The following is a 21702-nucleotide window of genomic DNA, read 5'->3' as shown; positions in this document are numbered from 1 at the left end:
GTGTTTTTTTTGGAAGATTCCAGAGCAATGACTCAGTGTGCCACTTGTCCCATCTCGCTCAGCGCAGGTGGCCTTTGCCCTACCTGCTTTGCAACGCAGGTACACCATGGAGGAGTTGAGTTTCAGCGCAGAAGCCTAGTGGAGCACCTGCTTTGATTTCAGGATTGCTTGTTTTTGAGTGTTTTCAGGTGGAGAACTGATCTGAGAGCTGTTGGCTTGCTGACCTTGTTCCTCTAGGGGTAGGAACATCATGTTTAGGGACTTTGGATCCCTTGTATTATTGACAATTCATGCCTGATGCTGCAAGGCACAAAATTGTCTATAACATATGGCTCAACCGATATCCCCTATTCTCATGCTAGTTCTTGGGCTCAAAGTTGTGAGTACCACGATGAATAGAAAGATGATATTGAACATAGATAAATGCATTAAGAAATAAATTCTAATGCATTTGGATTATATTGTTTTGGATTAAAGATTCCTCTATGCATTTCATTATAGAAGCAGATATGTCCCTCCAAAGTTGCTTGAGTGCCTACTAAAAGAGGACCCAAAGTTTATCCTAATTCATGGAACAAGGTAGCAATCAACCTCAAGCATAGATCTACTAGTAGACACTAAATCAACTTTAGAGGGACATATCTACTTCTATAGTGAAACGTGTAGAGGAATATTTAATCCAAAATAATATGCTCTGAATGCATTAAGATTTATTGTTCAATGTATTAGGATGTTGTGGGTTGTCTCTTCCCTGTCTAGTTGAATTTTTAGATCCCCTTCTCTCCTTAAGATCCCTCCAATTGTGGTTAGAGTTCTTAGATGGCCGTTAGGAGGAAGCCCCTTTTGGAAAGGGACATACAATTTGAAGTTGTCTAGCTTGTTGGGCCATACTAATACCTTCTCTGAATACCAATAGACGTCCCTTCTCATGCACCTTGGTGCATTTTGTTTTTTTCTTCCCCCCCGTTCTCTATGCGTGGTCTATTGGGTGTTGTTCATCCTCTGCTGACTCATACTCATTCGAATCCGCTGCTCTAGTATCCTCAATACAAGGTTCCTGACGAGTGATGCCATCAAAATGTCCTGAAGTGCGAGCCACATGAGCAGGCTGCTAGCCTTGGGGGTCTGCTCCTAGTGAGCATGGTACATTATTCCCAGTATTTACGACGCCATATGTATTAGTTCCATGAACGCTCGTGCCCTCAACCACCACATAAGACGCCCCCTGTACATTTGTTGCGAGACCTTGCTGTTCGAGTTCCCAATACTGTAACTCCGATGGTGATGGGATATTCAGGACCGGTTGAGCCTGGTCCTCCTGCAGTTGAAGAAAGTTTGGATTTACCATCGAGCCCGGGTGGGAAAACCCTAGGGAATTTAGGGAAACCTTCACATCATCCATCTCTGACGTAAATGCATTGACCTGGATTTCCAGTTCATGGTGTATCGCCGGTGAAACTCCAGTTTGGTGTTGATGTGGCCCCTCAACCCAAATTTGGGAAGCCTCCATAGAATGAGAAGAATAATCCACAAGTTCCTCATCGATATAAAATGATGTTCACATGTACTCTGTTATACTATCCCCATGTGATGCTGTGCACAACACCCTCCGAGAGACATTGGCCCAACCGAACAAAACGTTCACCTCCACTGTTTGATCCCCTTACTAGTTGACCGAGAAAACCCGCGAGACCATAAGTTGCCAAACCACCGCAGATAAATATAAACCAGGTGTATTGACCCTTGTTTGCTAGCGTTGTGACCATTCTCTCACGCTGTTATCGCTCTCGGGTGTAGGTGAAAACCCATCTTCGCACCAGAAAAAACCCTAGGGTTAGACCGCCATGGAAATTCCTCTCGGATTCTTCTATCTGATATTCTCTAGACAAATTCCTTATTTCCATTTGATTTCTGTTCTATCTACAATTTCTTATCTAATATTGGAGCATCTCCATAGATTAGTTAACCTTACTAAACCAAACATTTTATTAGAAATAATCATTAATCTTATAATATTACGACTTCATTGCACTTTTTGACCACACACAACTTGTTTTTATGTCACCATAATTCACCTTTAATGTAACATGATTACATTAAAAAATCAACCAAAATCCCCTCAAATAATTTTTCCTACATAGAATTCTTTACCATAAACAATACCTCCCCATTAACTAAAAAAAAAACACTTACACATTTCATTTAATTCCAATTCAACTAAAATCCCCTCAAATAATTTTTCCTGCATAAAATTCTTTACCATAAGCAATACCTCCCCCATTAAGCCAAAAAAAACACTTACACATTTCATTTAATTCCAATTGAAAAACACAATAGCATTTCATTTAAGTTCCATTCAAAGTTTCACGACATTTCTGCTTTTAAAATATCAAAACTTGTTCATTTCCCTCGCTTTCCAGGGTTTTTCAAATATAATTTTTTTTTCTTTTCCCTCACGTTCCAGGGAGGAAGGTCGCCATATCATCCCATTATGTTTCTCAAAGATCAAAATTTATTCATTTCCCTCACGTTGCAGGGTTTTTGCAGGGAAGAAAGAGGAAGGTTGCGGCCATGTTGTCGCAGGTTTGAATTGATACATTTGGTTGAATACAAGAAATTGGATTCTAGGTGCCTCCAATCGTGGTGGTTTCATTCTACGAAGGGATTTGCACAAGGTTCCCCACACTCCTGTGCGATGGCCCATCCCCAAGCCTCCATCACTCTTTGCAACTTTAAAATACTTCTAGACAAGTGCAAGAGGCACTCAAGAGGCTGTATGTACAAGATTCCGCAGAGGAAGATGGAGCCGAAGGTATGTGTTATGTGCCAAAGAAGCGATAGGTGTCTTTCCGACCCTAAAATCAGTGAAGAAATTAAGCAGAAAAGAGAGAAAAAATGCGTTGATTAAGACGAGGAAATAAAATGTCCCAAGACTGTAGGAGGTCACCATCTAGATGCTCTGCCACAGGTGGATTGTGATGATCCAATCGTCCCTATAAATGTCGGAGACACAAAAAAGGCCTCAGATTTGCTTGTACCACAGGGTTCCGAGAGTTCCGGAGCAATGAAATTAGATGCCGAGGAAATGGATGTGAGCTAAGACAAGAAGGATTGAGGCTCTATGCCAGAGGAGAGGTTTCCAGAGGATACTAAACCCACTCAAGAGGTAGGTAACTACATTTTATTTTTATTGTTTAATTATAAGAATTAATGCAAGAAACTTGCCCATGAGTGACTTCCGTTGGTTTAGGTGATAAGTCTGGATGGTAATTTTTCTACCAAAATCGCTCGGTGCTTTTCTGTTATGCCATTTAGGTGGCATGGACAACAGTGATAGTAAAGCCTGGTGGTTGGGTTAAACTCTGCTGACCTCACTAGTGAACCAATGCCTTATTGGTGGCTTATGTAGAGTTTTTCACTTTTGAAATAACTAATAGCTTGCATGTCATTCAATAGAACGGTTTAGGTTGGATGTCGATATTCCCAAGTAAATTTTTGTTAAAACTACGATGGGAAATGAATGGAAGATTAGGTCTACCCCTGACCGATGGACTTCTCTACCCTGTGCTACATACCCATTTAATGACATGCAACATTGTTCAGATCAATGTCAGTAGAGGCGTGACTAGTATACCTCTTTTCCATTCAGTTCTTGTTCCTATTATCATTTCCATTCCTCTGTTGGGATTACACTTCTACAACACCACTAGTCTTTAAGTGCATGATATATTCAGGGAGATGGGTGGGTTCAAGTTGCTTATCCGTTAAAATTCTATAGTCACGATTCTAGTTTTGTTTTGTTTCTAGTTATGTTTATGTTTCCTATTTCTAGTAAATTAGGTTTTGTATCTCCAAAACTCAATTTTATAGTGGTAATGTACGCCGTCACTGAGGTGATTTACGCTTGTAATTCGCCAGAAACCTTGAGTCCTATTTCTTGTTCTATTCACCATGCAGTCATGTCTCTTGTTTTGTTTATGTTTTACCCTTTTTGGTAAAATACGCTTGGACTGTGGATTGATATTTTAACAAGATGGGTTGCGAGTAACAAGTCCCTGCCCAAGGGCATGATGCTAAGAGAAAATACTGTCAATTATTGCATCCAAAAAATGAAAACATTCCAATTCCATATCCCACAAACAGTCTTCTAATGGCATATTTAATCAAGTTCAAAAACATACAGTAAAACAAGTAAGTCTAACTCCATGTCCCACAAACAGTCTTCCAATGTCTAATAGGAATTCCTTCTGTACAAGAGTAGAATATAAGTACATTGTACTCTTTCTTAGAAACCATATTTCCTGAGAGAAGATAATAGTCCTAAAGTTATGAACTATTAACTATCATTGTTCATAAAGTTTCTTTTGAAGAGAATCAAATTATATCAATAAATATGCAGAGAACAGAAACAATTCATCTCTTCCTATGTTTCTTTCAAGTAAAATCCAAATGACATTTAACAACATTGTTAACTAGATAAGCTAAACTTATTTTGACAGCAGGATTACAAATAAAGATAAGTATAGAGTTATACTTGAGCCATGAGCTTTACTAGCTTGAAATCAAAATCATCTTTAAGAGCTTGAAATCGGATGACACTATCCAAGATGGATGGTTGAGGCATGACGCAAAATTTCCACCACCATAATACTCCCCTATTCCCCTATACAACACTCTGTTGTAATATCTAGCTGAACTAAACAAGAAGATACAAATACTTTAATTTTGAGAGAAGTCCAGTGAATTTGATCGAGTCACTATTCAACCATAACATCGAATTGGATCATTGCATCCTTTGGCCCCAGATTTTTTGGCACCAACTGATCTCTTTTCCAGGTATTGTTGATGATACTCTTCTGCTCTGTAAAACTTCTTCGCTGGCAGGATCTCTATCATGATCTCTTTATGCAGTGGCCATTGGTGCCTTTCCATTGATTCCCGTGCAGCTCTTTCTTGATCAGCTGAATAGTAATATATGCCAGATTTGTACTGAGTGCCTTTATCATTTCCCTGCAAATATATGCACACAGTGCTGACAATTCATGTATCTGATGCAATTTCTATACATCAACCAGATACAAGTGTCTTTATAGTTTTTTCCTTCTATGGTTATGAACTAGGAAAACCACATCAAGATCCAATCATATTTTCTATAACCCACCCTGCACCCGTATAGCAGGATCCAATTATATTTTCTATACCCCGCTCTGCACCCCTATAGCAAGTATGTTAACAAGCCACTGAAATGAAAAGTATATGGTAGATACATTGCCAAATACCTGGATTTGGTTTTCTGGTTAAGGAATCAAATGAATGTGTGAAAGGCTTGGAATTTCAGCTTTCAAAGAAGCCAATGCTTCAAGCTGGCAAGTCTATTAGCATAGATATAAGTTAATTCCAAATTTATGGATATTAATTTTTAAAATACTAATAATAACATGTTTGATCATGTAGTTTTTAGAAAAAATATAATTCTTAAAGATTTTATATAGCTTTTAAAAAGATTTGGCAATTTTTAATGTAAAATATTTTTATCCTAGTCAAATCATTTTATAAAATACAAAATTAATTTAAGACTGAAATTTACACCTTAAAATTTCCTAAATTATGTGTTTACATTCGTTGTTATTAAGCTGAATGGGGATTCTAACAAACATTTGAAAATAATATAATGAACCACGCAGTGATATATGAGACTGAAGACACCCTCAATGCCTGCACTCAGAATTCATTAGGAGTTTAGATTTGAAGTGCAATTATAGAATATTAATGGGACTCCACTACCAATTGCATCGCTTCAAACCAGAGAAACGAGGCTAGGTATACTGAAAACCGGTCTTTGCTTAAAGCACTAGATATATATCACAGCTTGGAGCCTACAAATCTTTTGAAGCACAGGAAATAGAATTCAAATACATTAAAACGCCCAAATCTGATTTAGTCCGATATTTGAAATACAGAGAATTCTAATGGCTTCCATTTGTTTTTTAACTAATTGATGCTTCTGAGGAAAGTTGATTTGTCATAAAAGTATGTACATGATTTTAACCAGTAATGAAAATTAAATTTAAGATCAATCTACTAATCGACAATATGCAATACGATATAAAATAGATTTGGGAATTCTATTATAGATTTGGGAATTCTATTAGCTAAGTTGCTTTTTTAGAACATGAGAAATGAGAAAACGGTTAGCGTGCATCTTCTGTCCATTCCAACTAGAGTAAGAAACCATAACGGTGGAGACTCCTTTGGCAATGGCATCGAAATAGGGGGTCATGTGGATGTTGACTAATTGTTTATAATTGCTGACAGTGTTATTCTCATCGACACCCTGGGTTGTTCCACCATCACCCACAAAGTGCTTAGCACACGCTACAATATTTGACCTGACAAACATCAATAAATCACATGGTTAGAAAACTATTTCAGGAAACTGTAGTACAATTGGTTGATCAAAGAAATTCATATTCTAAGCATGGATAAAACAAAAGGTTCGCAACTTAATGTCCAATTATATAGAAAATTGTGGTACAATTGATTGATCAAAGAAATTTATGTTCTAAGTAGGGATAAAACAAAAAGTATGAAACTTACTGTCCAGACACATACGGCACCCCCTTTGTAAAGATCCTGCAAACCTGCTCGCATCAAACAAGACATTCTAAACAGTGAAAACTTGACTCTCATTTTTGAATGAACTTCCATCGAGCACTTCCATGCCAGAGTCTTACAACAACACATGGAGAAAATGTGTATTGAATGCCAGTAGATCGAACTTCCAGAGCTATGGCAGCTCCAATTCTTTTAACCAGATCGGGATCCCTGTATCCATAAAACGTTGATACAAATTGTTAGCCAAACTTTCTAGAAGATTTTGATTTTGAGGGCAGTAATCAGAAGCCAGAGTTCCCATGATATATTAAACATCAACATTTTCACCCTGATTCTGTTATTATCCCAATTCAGTTACTCAAGATTTTGCCCATAATCATTCAGATAACTCTAGTTACTTTTCCAACAATAGAAGTCCTAGTGCCCAACAGGATTTTATGGCTTGATTGACAAATATAATAAAATGGAATAAAATAGAGTACTTCCTCCAAAATTGTTAATATGTAGTGTAAAATCCAAAAATTGCAAATTTATTATACAAACTGTGCAATGGGCTTTACATTGTTAATATGTAGTGTAGAATCGAGAATAGGCAAATTACCTTGCCTCATTAGTGGAAGTCCACAAGGAGTGATAAAATTTTGCTCTATTGTACTTAGTATCTGAAACAGAAAAACCAATCAAAATAAACGAGTGTATGCATACATGAATCATATCCTCTTCCTGAGAGAAACTAAGGCAGCAATAACCTCAGTACGTGATAGCAATAAGCTCTTTGGCATCCTTTATTAGGAGGTATCCTTTGACAAATAATTTCATACCTACTTCTTTTCGCAAGAAGTGAAAAAAATAATTGACAAAATTGACCTCAAGCATACTTGCATTGAAGCTTCTAGATTGTGGATCAAAGCTGAAATCTAAATACAGTCCCAAACCCCTGAAAGCATGAAACCAAGCACTGAAAAACCCCAAGAAGACCTGCACACCAATGAAACTGTGTGCACGAATCAAGCTACCCACGAAGCAGAACAAAATTCCAGTCCTGCACCAACCTCCAGCATGATCTATAAAATCTACAATCCCTTAAAAGATGCTCCAAGGATTTTAAACGATGAAAAAAGGGGCACAAACTATCTGACTACTTCCATTTGGCATGGTGAACTTTGGAGGGCAGCCCTTGAACTACCAACAGAAAAAAGACCCACACCTTGTAGCTCAAATGGAGAGACCATACACTGTGACTGATAGATCAATCGAGAATCCAGGTTGAATACCTCATACCATATGAGGGAACAATCTCTAAAAAAAGGCCATTTTGCCCTTTAACCCACTTGGTAGATCAATTCAGGCCTAGACATCCTGCCTGTATATGTGAAATCTATCCACCAAGATGCCAATTGACTGACGATTGTCTGAAACCTCTGAAAGCATCAATGATGGAGCTAATCAATGGGTCTATTCGAGTTTGCTTTCAATGATGAAGCCAATCAATGGGTCTCTATTCGAGGTTATGGCCTAATAGGTATAAAAATCAAAGTATGGATAACACTCCCTACTAAATATTGTGTCAAAGATATAGCAAATATGATGCAACAGCTAGACTAATCTAAAAATGGTCTCAAGCCAGAGTGAATGGGTCACAAACTCTACCTGAATAATGGCATGCAGAATTGTTTTATTTCTCTTGATCATGCAGAAGTATATGGGTCTCTACACTCTATATCTTGGCATAGTTTGTCTCAAAGGCAAGGCCCTCACACCTCAAACCCATAAAGAACAGTGGAGAACAATGTGACCTCAAGTTGCAAATCTACAGAAGGGAGGTTTCCATCTGTATGTTGAGAGTAGACCAGTGATAGTAACACACTGCACTAAAGAACTTCAGCCGAGATTTTCTCTCCAAAGAAGTCCAAAGAACCAAAAGAATATATTATAACACCCTATAGGTGTATAAAAACATAGTTCTATGATTAGCAAATCATAGTGCCCTGGTTAGAGTTAGAACATGAAACTACTGTTCATCAGTAAAAATCTATCATCGAGAACTATAAGGCAATCCTGATTGAATCTTTAGCCTACTAAACTGTCTGCTTCTTGATAATGAAGGAAGCCGAGATTCTGAACCCCTGTTGTCAAAGAGGTAATGTCAGGAAACCACAGAGCTAGCCCAGTGTTGACCACTCTAACATCCATAAGTCATATGGTACTTTCTTTTTCTGGTTTTGCTTTCTATTTGCCTTGGTACAATCATTATTCTAGCCGTTGTAGTCAGCCTGGTGCAGTAGTAGGAGGAAGTACTAGTAGTTTCAGTGCTAGTACAATATCAAGGGGTCAGTAGAGTGGTGGTAGTTCATACCCAAGTGTGGCTTCAAACATGATTTGTTTGTCCTACTAAATTGTATGCTTCTAAGATCGCCCTTGATTCATTTATACCGGGGGTGACATACCATAGTGAGGAGCTTGGCATAGAGAATATCGAGGTCTGATTTTGCGGGCCCAAGATATGAACAGCAGATAAGGGTTCCTTTAGATTAAGTGCTACGGTACTGGATGTAACACTATATGGTGCACTGAAATGGTTCTATCGCAGGCTCAGCGGAAGTGTCTCTTTTAACTAAAGGCGCAAGTGGAAGCGCAACTGATAAAGTGAGCATGGTCAGAAGCTACTCTTATAGAGGTTGCAACTGACTTCAGCAATGGACACAGATGCAATTCCAAGTTGGTTAAGTGTTTGTTGGTTCATGGATGCGTTGGGCACTGTGTCCCTAAATGCTATTTGCTGCCATGCATTTCAAAGATTACCACAGAAAGGAATCCACAGAAAGGAATCCCTCTTGGGTTACCCGAGACAATTAGCACAGAAAGGAATCCCTCTTGGGTTGCTCGAGGCAATTAGCACAGAAAGGAATCCCTCTTGGGTTGTCCATGGACAGTCAATATCAAGGGTAAGTTTTGGATATTAATCTTTAAGTGGTTGAGATTTAATCTAGATATGGCTGTATCAATAAAGAAAATGAAATGAATGAAAGAGTGCATCCTAAGTAAGAGGAATTCAAATTAAGTGCACAGTGAACTACCATGATGCTGCAAATAACAACTTAGTCAATACAACCAAGAGATTCAAGGAGCTAGAACAAAACATAATTGTACCAGGTAACATATTAGAGCAACTTGAATAAAAGCACAGAGGACTAGCCAATTACTGAGATGGTTTTCCAATTCCACTTGCATCTTCCAGATTGTGAGATTTATTTATGTAGGGGGGAGCTCGGATACCAACGTAACACTCTACATTGACTTAAAGTGTTCAAATCAGTCTTGTTAGAACATAGATACCAACTCTGCAAACAATGGAAAAACAATATTTATGAAAATTGGGATTGGGAACATAAAACACAAGATAATCTATGCCACTGCATTTTACTTCAGCAAAAAGACTTCAAGTAGCAACAACAAGAGCTGAGGAAATGCTAGTGTGCTTAGGGAGACTCCCCCTTAGGTGAGCTTTCATTAAAATGGGACTTCTTATATAAAAATTCCAGAAATTCAAAACACGAGTAGAAAGGAATCGATTATTATTAGGCCGATAGGCCTTCCTTTGAAAGAAACTTTCGTCGTCCTTTTGTTTCTGAGACTGACACTTGGCGTCCACATTCAATGGGAAATTGTTCAATCATTTCTGTTATGGTCTTCATCCTTCAGGCGGAATGGTCGGCATTTTTGTTATCGGTGCCTAGCGGGGGTCGATATCCCTCGCTTCTGCTATCATTCCCGCCTCTCTATCGCCGAAAATTGTCGTATGTGTCTCGTCAAGGTCAAGAAGAGTCCCAAGCCCGTGGCATCTTGCGCCATTCCTGTGCTTCCTGGTAATTTATTGCTTTCGCACTTTTCCCTTTGGTTTCCTCCAATCCGCAAGCTGTTAAATGCTGCCAGAGGATATGAACTTGAAGGATGCTAATTTTGGAGTTTAACTGTCAGGCATGAAGATAAACACTGATACTCTGATGGCGATAAAGGCAAAGACAATTTATTGCTTTCGCCCTTTTCCCTTTGGTTTCCTCCAATCCCCAAGCTGTTAAATTCCTTGAGATCCCACATATGCCTGGCCATTGCAATTTATGTATTGATATCCATCGGAAGGAAGTCTTGGAGAGTGGATATCAGCCATCAGAGGGAAAATGGCGAACCAGTATTCCACCATAAACTCTTTCGAAAGCCTGGTTGTGAGCACCATGATGAGTCGGCTAAATATGCGCAACCCTTTTCTGGACACCAATACCTTCCTATCCAACTCGTATGATCGCATCATCGCGGACGAGAGCAAGAGCCCATTGGAGAGAGAGGAGGTGAAGCTGGAGAAGAATATCGTTCAGATTATATCCAGCGGGGACACTGATAAACTGAAGGCGAACTCCGGCCAGGCCGTCACCATTGGCGAGCACCAGGTTTGCGTGGGGTTCCACGAGGACCCAGAGCCCGGCTACCGCGTCTGGGAATGGCACGGTCACATCATGCTCTATGATGAGGAGAAGGGCTACACGGCAGAGTATATCTACGGGAATTTCTTTGAGAAGGCAACTGAGTTTAAGCGTAGAGAGGCTAAACCCCAGGAGAAGAAAGACAAGGAGAACGAGGCCTCCGGTGGAACTGTGGACTTAGGAGGGCTTATTGATACCGTCAACGAGATCAACGCTCGAATTTTGTGCAGAAATATGAGCATCGGGTCCTTCAAGTGAAGCTGCACGGTGGTTAATCACTGGGGTTTTTGGGCTTAGGGTTTATGCGAACTTACTGGTAAGAAGCCCCCCCTTTAAAACAAAAAAATTATGTGCATTGGTTGGTTCTGGTAAGTCGGCTAATGCTTTATTGCTTTGGGAAAAGTATTTTCTATAATAACTGGTGGGTGGTAGTTGCAATATGAAGTCCTGAATTATTTTTGAGATAATTGCAGCATTTAAAGGGGATTTGTGCTTGTAAATCAGAAATGTCATGTGCTTGGGTTTGTTTCAGATGTGGAAATTATTCAGTTTTTCCTGATGGTCCCAAACAGGTCTTTAGAGTTTCCATGCCCTGTGCATGTTGTTGTTGGACATGGCAATTGCATCCAATTCCGCAAAAAATGTTGTTCTTTGTGAAATATAAAGGACCTTTTATTTGTGTGAAATCCAGGTATTGTAACCACTACTCTGATAAAATTTAGATATATTGTTTTGAAATTGCATGGTTAGTGGTCTGGATGCTATAATATGTATTCACTGTACCAAACTCTGTAGCTATGCTCTCATAAGCAGAGAGCAGCTGAAAGATTTCCATAAATTACATATTAGATAGGGCTTTTGGCATGCTTCTTCTATTAAGAGAAGATTATGGACAATAATTCATTTATTATCTCCATTGTAGTTTCTTTATGCTGCTTCTTTTAAAAATAATTGGAACCTGTATTGTCTTAATCAAGATGTATTATTCCTTATTAAATTTGTTATTGCATATAGATAAGGGAGGTTCTCTAGGACCAGATCTTATTTTGCTATTGCACGTAGAGAAAGGAGGTAATCTAGGCCTGTCTGGTGATAATGTGATGGTATTTTAATAAAATGAAGAATAGAACCATATCTTGGCAGGGATTAATTATTTATTTTACTTGTCATATTTGAATAACAATAAACTACTCTAAGCCAGTCTGGGGATGATTTGATGGTATTTTAATAACATGAATTACAGAGCCATATCAGGGATGAATTAGTTATTTTACTTCATATTTAAATAATAATAAACTAACATAGATCCTTTTAAACAGGGCTGTATATTTGAATAACAATCAAGGTGTATATTTAAATAACAATTGTAAATAAACTAGCATAGATCAATGTTAGCCCGGTAGGATATATTGTGTTATTAGTTGTTGAGAGGTAGGAATCTCAAGTTTTTGATCCTTAATAAATTGTGTATTATTTGTTGAGAGGTATGCATTTCAAGTTTTTTATCCTTAATAAATTAATTTAACATTGATTTATTGGTTAGTTTTCTCTCAAGGATTAAAAAAAGCCTGGTTCAATATAAAATAGTATATGCTAAAATTCAATTTGAGATGGTTCAGCATAGATTTGATATACAAAAATTCAATTCGAGATTTTTCCATTGAGCTTTAGGTGTAGTTTACTTTGCAGTTTTACAACGTAGAACTATTTTTTTGGGTGGGTATTTTCTAATGTAAAGTTGATTCCAGAGGGAGTTCTTGACGTTTGTTGTTTATTTATGTAATAACAATTACATTTGTCTCTGTTTGTGTTGAATTGAGAAAATATCCTTCTCTGAGCTACAAGAAATATCTGGACTTGAGTTACGAACTTACCTTCTAAATCCAGGATGCAAAATTTCGCTGATGAACTCGTATTTTATCTTGGAAGGCTTGATGGCTTATACAGTTAGTTTGGTTGAAACATATAAATAGCCCATTGTCCATGCATTGTGTGGTGATCTGACAAATAAAAGAATTTGTCATTTTGTTTCTTAGCTATAGCAATGATCTGATGCAATAAAACTTTGATTTAGAAGTCATTTTTCCAGATTCAAATAGAAGTGTTCATCTTTTATTTATTTAGTAGTGTATATATTAATGGGAAGGACTATCCCGTGTACATGGTTATGGTCATATGTACCATATTTATTTTCCAATTACTCACTTTCCATGAGATGCATCTGATAATAAGTTGGTACCAACTTTAGTGCCATGTCAGCTGAGCTGTGGTCTCACTGTAAAAATGTGGGAGTTTACTATTGTTGGCCCAAGTTGGGCTCCCAGGAAAAATAAGAGAATTCTCAGCCATATACCCAGAAGTGCAGTTCTGATATGAATAGATTTTAGCAGCAGATTGGGGAAATCAGTCCCTGACTTGGCCAAAAAATAAGGGGTGTTATGGTAAGGAGAAAAGAAAAATTTAACCCTGCAATCATATCATCTAAATTTAATTTAAAGCACTGGCCTGACAATGGTATCATAACAGAATAGAAATCATGATCAGGTCACATCTTGTTTCTAGCATTATTTTCCTTCCAAAATTTAACTCACTTCTTTTGTGGACCCCAAGGTTCATCATTCAAATTCACAAAGCTACCTTGAATCTACTGAGGGTTAAAATGGAACTATTTTGTATTTTTGTTTGTGCCTGTGTAATTGAAGCTGAACATAATTGCAAGGGTCATCTTTATTCTTCCCTGGAATTTACTACAGGTGCTGCGCTTTCTGTTATATGTAATAGGATGTTTCCCTGAAAGGTTTCCCATGCTGAATAGGATTTATGTTGTGCACAAATGCAAATTTAAGGTTCCACACATCAAAATTTAATGCACTCCAAGTGCTATGCTTTTTCTGATTTTGATGCCAGCTGACTTATCTTAGGATTTATGTGTGCAATGCAATTCTAGGGTTCTGTACATTGCAGTTTATGCTCCACGTGCTTTGCAATTTTCGTGCCTCCCAAAATATTACATTCTCGATTCCTTGCACTCCGACCTTGTTTCCCCAGACACCCATTAACGACAGCAACAATGACAACCGAAGAAGAAAAGTATTATGAAGTTGAGGTTGAAAATGCAGAGGACGAATCAGATTCTGATGTTGGGGGAGATAAAGACAACCAGCAAGTAAAGGGCAAGGGATTGAGGTGGGTTGATGTAGACGACAATGGATTGGATAAGGCGCAAAAAAGGCTCATAGAAGCTCTGCCTCCAAAGTTGTCTGGAAGGAGCAAGGCCTTGATGAAACATATAATTTGTTTATCAGAAGAGGATGATCCATCTGAATTAATCATGAAGTGGGTGAGAATAATGAAGCCCAAAAGAGTAGATTGGCTTGCAGTCCTCAAACAGATGGAGGAACAGAACCTCAACCATCCCCTCTTCTTCAAGGTCAGTGGCTTTTCAATTATTATAGATGTGCTTCTTAAATATAGATGGACTGAGTAAATTATTAACCAAGTTGATCTGTATGACATTTTCTTTTCAGTCCACTAATGCTTTTACTGCTCTGCAATTTATGCCATATGCCATACGAAGCTTCTTGGCAGTGTTATCAGACTCTTCCCAGTCCAAGTGGAGTCGCGAGTTTGACTATGTTTTAAGAGGAAACAGAGTCTAATCAGCTGAATCTGAATCAATCCCGACTTATTCTTTAAAGTTTAACTCATAAATATCACCCAAACTCACTGTTACCACTCAAATTATCACCTAGGAGGAAAAGTTCTAACCTCAATGGGATAGCCTAGACGCATAATAGGCAAGCCACTCACTGTCACCTTGATGGCCTTTCCCGACCAAGGAGACTGCCTATCCCAGGGGGAATCCGCATGATCAATTTAAACTTAGACTGTTGGGAGAGAAATTGGAAAATACTAGCATGAATTGACTACTCTTATGCTTAACTCAGTCAAATCGATTCATTCGTCAAAGATGTGAGAATACACAAAATTCATATACTCGTTAAAATTCTAAGCTTCCAAGAGCAGGCATCCATATGTTCTAAGGCAAACTGTATCAGACAATCAGGCTACCACAGGCACTCCATGCATTTGTTCATTTGATCGAAAATCACGGCCTCTTCCTCTTCCACGACCTACAATCCCATCTGTGCCATAGACAATGGGGCCCATATTATATAATCAGTTGCTCAGCCCAATCACATTGAACCCAAGGGTACTTTTTGGCAAATGACATTCACTAGCCAATTGGATAAGCGGTTCTCTGCTTGAGATTTCTGAGTACCAAAATTACTTCGTTGCACCCTCCTTTGGTTAGACACGGGTGGAACCCAAAAGGCTCTAAATATTAGAAGTCTAGATGGAGGGCGTCTAAACATGAGAAGGTCTAGATGGAGGCCAACTATTTGCGAGGAAGAGAGGTGGGCAGCCCCAGACCTTAAGAACATAGCCGTGGGCCTTTTTTTTATACGGAATCTCCCCATTTTTTGAGTTGAGTGGGGTCGCAGGCCTTAAGGAGAACATGGGTTGGGCTTCTCTTTTTAACATTAGCTCCCATTTTTTTGATTAGAACGAGGTCGTAGATCTTAATAAGAACATAGGGTTGGGATTGAGCTCTTAATCTTCTTTATTGCTATGTTACCAACCAACTCTGTTGAAAAAAACAGAGTTTTCAGGGTTCTCCTGGGTGAAACCCAGCTGGGCTCTGCTGCTGACCTTAGTTAACTAGGTCATGAGTCTGACTCTCTGCTGACAACTTAAACTTGCCATTATTAAGTCATCTCTGTGAGCACTTGTGGGTTGGAACCTGATTGGTGAGCGCATTTCACAAAAATTAAGCAAAACACACCTTGTTATCTGATGCCCCTCCAGTGGACTTGCGGTCAAAAATTTGATGAGGGATTATAGTCCCAACCCAAAACTAATTGCTATTTTTTTAAACAGAGTGTGCTGAGAGTTTTGGGGGTTGCTGAATCGATCCTTTGCCTAAGAAGATTGGAAAATGAAAATTTTACTAATTTTTTGCTGGAAAAGTGAAGTTTACTACTTGTTTTGGATAATGCATATCAAGCTTCATCGGTGAGTACCTCATGAGTTATACCCTGCTAGAAAAGTCAAAATTGCACGCAGATGGACATATGCCTTTAAATATGTGACAGTGGATTAAATAATGTGTACTCTTTAGTTGGTGGTCTGCACTCATATAAGCTATATTCTTCTCTTCTGGAAACTTTCCAGTTTTGTCACTCAACATTCTCGTAGATGTTTTCTTCCAAATTGTAGGATATAATTTCAGATGTAATTTCCAGCATTATTTCTCAGTGTGCCCATAAATCAACACTGCAATGATTGCAGTGATTCCTGGTGTTGTCTTTTGAGTCACTGAGCAGTGGTGAAAGTCCTATTTCTGTTCGTTTGCTTAGGAGATTTTTGATGTTAGGTACCTTTCCTTGGTTTTCCATTTCCCCACTGCTGGTTTTCTGTTCTTGTACTCGATAAATAGAGCCTTCTTACCAGCATCATTAAGGTTGACACGTCGTCTTTTTTCTCTACAGTTGACACGTGTCGTCCACATTCAGCGGGCAAACAGTTTTCGTATTAGGCCTCTTTTTAATATTTTTCAGCGGGCATTCAGCGTCTCCTTTTCAATTACTTGGCATGGTCTCAATCGAAAATCTTTGCAGCTGGCGCGAGTTCTATTGCCCAGGCCTCGCACAACGGAAAACTATTATGCCAATTCCTACTTTAACCTTATATAGCTTCGACGATCTCCACACTCTCAACATGTGATTGCATTTCATATGTTCTCATGCCCAAATAGTTGTCTTCCTCCTGCTGCCATTGCTGGTGGTGGACGCCTATTTGCTATTAATTAGTCACATCCTGAACTGCTGTTGTCGTTCCATTCAGATCCCTGTTACACTCTTTGGCACCTCCTCCTGCTGATTACTTACAGTCCGTTTGTAATCGAAGTAGCAGCATCATTTATTGATCCCTGTTACACTCTTTGGCACCTCCTCCTACTGATTACTTACAGTCTGTTTGTAATCGAAGTAGCAGCATCATTTATTGCGGGATCGGCCGAGATGGCGAAATATATGGAAATGGTGGACGCGGGTATAAGGATCGCTGCCAGGTTCAATTCTCACTGCCCTCAGACATCACGTATGTATTATCATCCAACTTCCAACAACAACACTCACTCTGATATAACTTGCCCCAAAAATGAGGTACAGGGCGCCTCGTCTCGTGCCATGCAAGTTTCTGCATCTAACGCCGATGCAATGTTTGAGATACTCTGTATTGCTGTTTAGGCTGCAATTTCTTTATCTCCTTCTGCAAGAAAGACAATGTGATGGAGACTGTCCCCTCTCCCCAATTTTTAATCAATTATTATTTCATCCTTTTTCCATATAATCTTGTTATGCATGATATCACAGAGCATAATATCTGGGCATGCTTCTGTTCTTTTTGGTTTAAATGCAATCTTAGTGTTAGTTCAGCGATTTCTATTGTTTTTTTCATTGATTTTTATGCCTTAAATACTGGAAAATGCTGAATCAGATCGATTTCCTGAAATCTATTTTTAAACCTTTTTCCCTGTTGATATGAAAATAAAAATGGGGAGGGTTACAAAGAAAACAAATCTAATTAAGAACAACAAAAACAAATCTATGGCACTCAATACCCAATGAGAAGAATGGAATGGCATGCTAACCATACATAAATTCTCTAATCACAAGGGCTACGAGTCAGACCAACCATATTTTGGGATTTTCCCAAACGCGTTGCTATGCGTTAAACTATAACGCTTCATTTTCGGTCATAGGAGTATAGGAAACCAAAAATCTTTAAATTTGGTTGATTTGATGGACAGATTGCCTTTCTGATATTTTAGTTTAATGCTTCATTTTCGGTCACATGAGTATGGCAAACCAAAAATCTCTAAATTTGGTTGATTTGATGGACAGATTGCCTTTCTGATGTTTTAGGCCTGTAACAGTCGTTTGTTTTTGTATTTTTTTCAACCCAGCTCTGTAATGGGGGAAAGCTTCAAATTCTAGTAGTGATCAACAATAGGCTAAATGGTAGCATATCAGAGGTATATAGGAATTGTACAAGTCTTCTTCCGTTTAGACTGGCAAACAATAAGTTCAGTGGAGAAATTCCAAAGGGTCTAGGGGGATTGCCAAGAGTTTCGGTGCTACATCTCAGTTCTAACAGCTTTGAAGGAAGCATTTCTAAAGATATTGGCAATGCTAGAATTTTATCTAACCTACAAATTGACTGTAATAGATTTTCATAATTTCAACAGGCTTCGAAAGTTGGTTAGTTTGCAGCTTTACCAGAATAAACTTGAGGGTGAGATTCTTAAGAATATTGGTACGATGGCATTGGAATTTTTAGATGCTTCGGATAATATGCTCTCAGGAATACTTCCAAAGGGTTTAGGCAATTTAACTAGGCTAAAATCTTTGAATTTGTTTGAAAATAGATTTTCCGACGAGATTCCTCCAGGGATTGCTGAGCTGACCTTGTTGAAAACTCTGAAATTGTTTCGCAATTCGCTCACTGGGAAAATTCCTCAGAAGCTTGGAAGCAAGAACCAATTTGAGGTTTTGGATTTATCTGAAAACCAGTTAAGTGGGCCATTGCCAACCCAGCTCTGTAATGGGGGAAAGCTTCAAATTCTAATGTGATCAACAATAGGCTAAATGGTAGCATATCATAGGTATATGGGAATTGTACAAGTATTCTTGGGTTTAGACTGGCAAACAATAAGTTCAGTGGAGAAATTCCAAATGGTCTATGGGGATTGCCAAGAGTTTCAGTGCTACATCTCCTCTTATTTATCCCATTCCAAAATAAAAAATATCAGTTTTTTACCTCAATCATTTCTATTCCAAAATATTTCAGAAATCAAAATAAACCCCGCAAATAAAAATGCAAACAAATTAGCCTACCTAGAAGTATGTTCTCTTTTGCATTGCATTTATGCTAAAAGGAAATGAAATGCAAAAAAACAGGGTGATATTGCATATGAAAATAAATGGATAAAAAACAGGTGATATTGTATATGAGAATAAAAGGATTTGGACTTTTCTGTATATGGTGTTTCAGTTTCAATGCCAAAAATCTGCTAGAGCGGTTAAGAGGAAAGCGATTAATGTTTGTTGGAGACTCAATAAGTCAAAACCAATGGGAATCCATGGTCTGCATGCTTCAAGCAGTGATTCCTAGCAATATTAGTCAATAAGCTTCAATATTCAAGGCCCTGGTAAGCTGATAAATGTAGTTTCCATGGATAGTTGTGCATTTGATTATATGGTGAGTAATGAAGTCTTACAATCTTCTTTCTCTGAAAAGGATTATGATGCTTCTGTGGAGTTTTTCTGGGCTCCACTTCTGGTTGATCTGCACAATAACAGTCAGAACCAGAGAATTCTCAATCTGGACACTCTTGCGGATAATGGTGTTTATTGGAAAGGAGTTGATGTATTGGTTTTTGAGTCATCCCATTGGTGGCAAGATCAAAGGTGGGAAGTATCAAAACTCTGAACTTTCTGATTAAAATTTTCAACAAGGGGCAGCCAAATTTAGTGTTGTAAATGATATTAAAAATGTAATAGTTTGGAATGTGGTTGGACAGATGGGCCCTGATCATGGCTAACAATCAGCTTTACACAAACATGGATCCACTTGTGGCTTACAAGAGGGCATTGACGACGTGGGCAAACTGGATACCTGCAAATATCGATCCCAAAAAATCACTTGTCTTCTTTAGCACCTCGTCCCCTACACATTACAGGTAAATCTTTATACAAACACACATTGTATATATTATAGGGCATTTTTGATGTGGATTGCAGTTTTCATGAATATTTTGGAATTGGAAGTTTAAGATTTAAAAAAATATAATTGTTCTTATGATAGATCAAATTCCAAGATATTCATGAAATCTATTCAAGTAGCTATGGCTCTTATTTTAGGTATACAAAATGGTTTTCCTCATAAAATTGATGTAAATGTGCAGCCCAATTTATTGGAATCAGAAGAACGGGCAGAAATGCTATGGTCAGACTGAACCAGTGCAATTTGAAGGATACTCGCCTCCAGTGATTCCTCAGGTGTCCATAGTGAAGGAAGTTATAGGGACTATGATTTTTCCTGTTACTCTGCTGGATATCACAGGACTATCCCAATTTCGCAAAGATGGTCACCCTTCAATTTACAGTAGTACCGTTACTAGTGATGAGAAGCAGCGTCCTGAGCAGTTTGCAGATTGTAGCCATTGGTGTTTACCAGGCGTCCTTGATACATGGAACAAGCTTCTGTATGTCACTTTGCTTTCCAAGGGTGTAGGGAATTGATAATTCTTATTGATCCCTGAAGCTGGGCCAAATCTAGGACCTGGTTGGCCATAAGGAGGAAATCCTCTGCCTTGACTCGCTGGAGCAGTAAACATATCTGGCATTGCAAACCCATCCACAGGGCCCATTCCAATCCTGTCAAAGCCATAAGTATCACCAGAAACCATACCTGGATGAAAGCCCAAAGCCTTTGATCCTGCCATTCCCCGGCTACCCCTTGACATTGTCCCACGCCACATCATTCCTCTTCCCTTGCCTCTTCCTTGGCTTGCACTCCAAGTCTGGCTTGAGCTTTCTTGGTCATCGCAAACATTGATTTGAACTTATTTCAGTAAAACGTGAGAGAAAAAAATCACAAAATTATGCTTATTCCTGTATTGGGTTATGATGGAAACAAAAATTTACTTGTTGGGTTGCTCTAGATTGAAGATTTCTGGAATGAGTTGTTATTCACTTGTATTCGTTACCGTATGGGTGTATGATGACTATCAACGTTTTGATTTGGTTGTTTTGCAAAATTTTCACCTTAGTTGTTGTGTTGACTTTACATGCTCACACATTTGAATGTGTTTGGTTAACATTTTTTATGTAGATTTTGGTTAAGTCTGGTTTTCTGTTTAGGAATAAGAGTTTTGTAGGGAGATTCTAGGTTTGGCAAATTTGCAGTTTCTTCTACTACTTGAGACTATGGACGACTTTGTTCCTCTGGGCTAATCCGGGGACTGAAGCAAGAATGTGAGAAATTGCAGATTGCTTGGGAAAAAGCAAAGCGTAGGAAGGCTGTGGCGCAAGCTGCAAAACTATACAGGGCCCTTAAAGAAACAAAGACTGAAACTTCTACAATCTACAATAATTTGCAGTACTCGAGTGATTTTCAGCCAAACATAAAATCAAATAGGGTTTTGATCGAAACCAAAAGTTAGAAAAGGGCTTTAAGCCAATTTTTCTGCCTACTATTTAAATGAATTTTTAGCTGGTCAATTTTTTTTATAACATGTTGGGCCGGACCAAAAAATCAAAGAGTATTTTAGAACAGGCCCGGAATTGGGGTCGCAGTTCAAAAGGTATTCTACAAAGTTAAAACAGAGTTTGGACCTACAATTCTTGGGATTAGGTTTTGAATGGCCATTCCCATTGGTCACCAAACTCGGACTTGGCGAGGGATGATCGAAAAGACCATCGACTGGAACTGTGAATGTCTTGGACTTAACCTAAAATAAATACTTAATCAAATTACAAAT

The 21702-nt window shown here is 38.5% G+C and overlaps 3 protein-coding genes across 4 annotated transcripts; all 3 read left to right on the top strand.

Moving 5' to 3' along the window:
* The first annotated feature begins 10793 nt into the window (after nt 1-10793).
* LOC149184098 (uncharacterized) lies at nt 10794-11351 on the top strand. The gene has a single exon (XM_089418841.1). The coding sequence runs from the start codon at nt 10794-10796 to the stop codon at nt 11349-11351; it is 558 nt and encodes a 185-aa protein (XP_089274967.1).
* A 5568-nt stretch (nt 11352-16919) lies between these two features.
* On the top strand, nt 16920-17446 carry LOC149184097 (uncharacterized). Its single transcript, XM_089418840.1, has one exon. It carries the CDS (start codon nt 17177-17179, stop codon nt 17402-17404), a length of 228 nt encoding a protein of 75 aa, XP_089274966.1. The 5' UTR covers nt 16920-17176; the 3' UTR covers nt 17405-17446.
* Nucleotides 17447-19203: 1757 nt separating this feature from the next.
* LOC149184096 (protein PMR5-like) lies at nt 19204-21579 on the top strand. 2 transcript variants are annotated; one of them, XM_089418839.1, is made up of 3 exons: nt 19204-19627; nt 19769-19899; nt 20125-21579. In XM_089418839.1, the coding sequence occupies exons 2-3, from the start codon at nt 19781-19783 to the stop codon at nt 20459-20461; spliced, it is 456 nt and encodes a 151-aa protein (XP_089274965.1). In that variant the 5' UTR covers nt 19204-19627; nt 19769-19780; the 3' UTR covers nt 20462-21579. The 2 variants fall into 2 exon arrangements, with proteins under 2 accessions (XP_089274965.1, XP_089274964.1); XM_089418838.1 differs by lacking the exon at nt 19204-19627 and having other exon boundaries at nt 19660-19899.
* Nucleotides 21580-21702: the final 123 nt, after the last annotated feature.

The sequence above is a fragment of the Pinus tabuliformis genome, chromosome 3_2 (genome assembly GCF_031772625.1).
Source record: "Pinus tabuliformis cultivar Carrire ecotype Pingquan chromosome 3_2, CPIR1, whole genome shotgun sequence".
Lineage (NCBI taxonomy): Eukaryota > Viridiplantae > Streptophyta > Pinopsida > Pinales > Pinaceae > Pinus > Pinus tabuliformis.
The sequence above is the reverse complement of the archived record's forward strand: the minus strand, read 5'-3'. Positions and strand labels throughout refer to the sequence as shown.

Coding starts and splice junctions, on each gene's coding strand:
- LOC149184098 (XM_089418841.1), top strand. CDS start 10,794: ATGGCGAACCAGTATTCCACCATAAACTCTTTCGAAAGCCTGGTTGTG.
- LOC149184097 (XM_089418840.1), top strand. CDS start 17,177: ATGGCGAAATATATGGAAATGGTGGACGCGGGTATAAGGATCGCTGCC.
- LOC149184096 (XM_089418838.1), top strand. CDS start 19,727: ATGTGGTTGGACAGATGGGCCCTGATCATGGCTAACAATCAGCTTTAC. Junction 19,900..20,124: donor TCGTCCCCTACACATTACAG/GTAAATCTTTAT, acceptor GTAAATGTGCAG/CCCAATTTATTGGAATCAGA.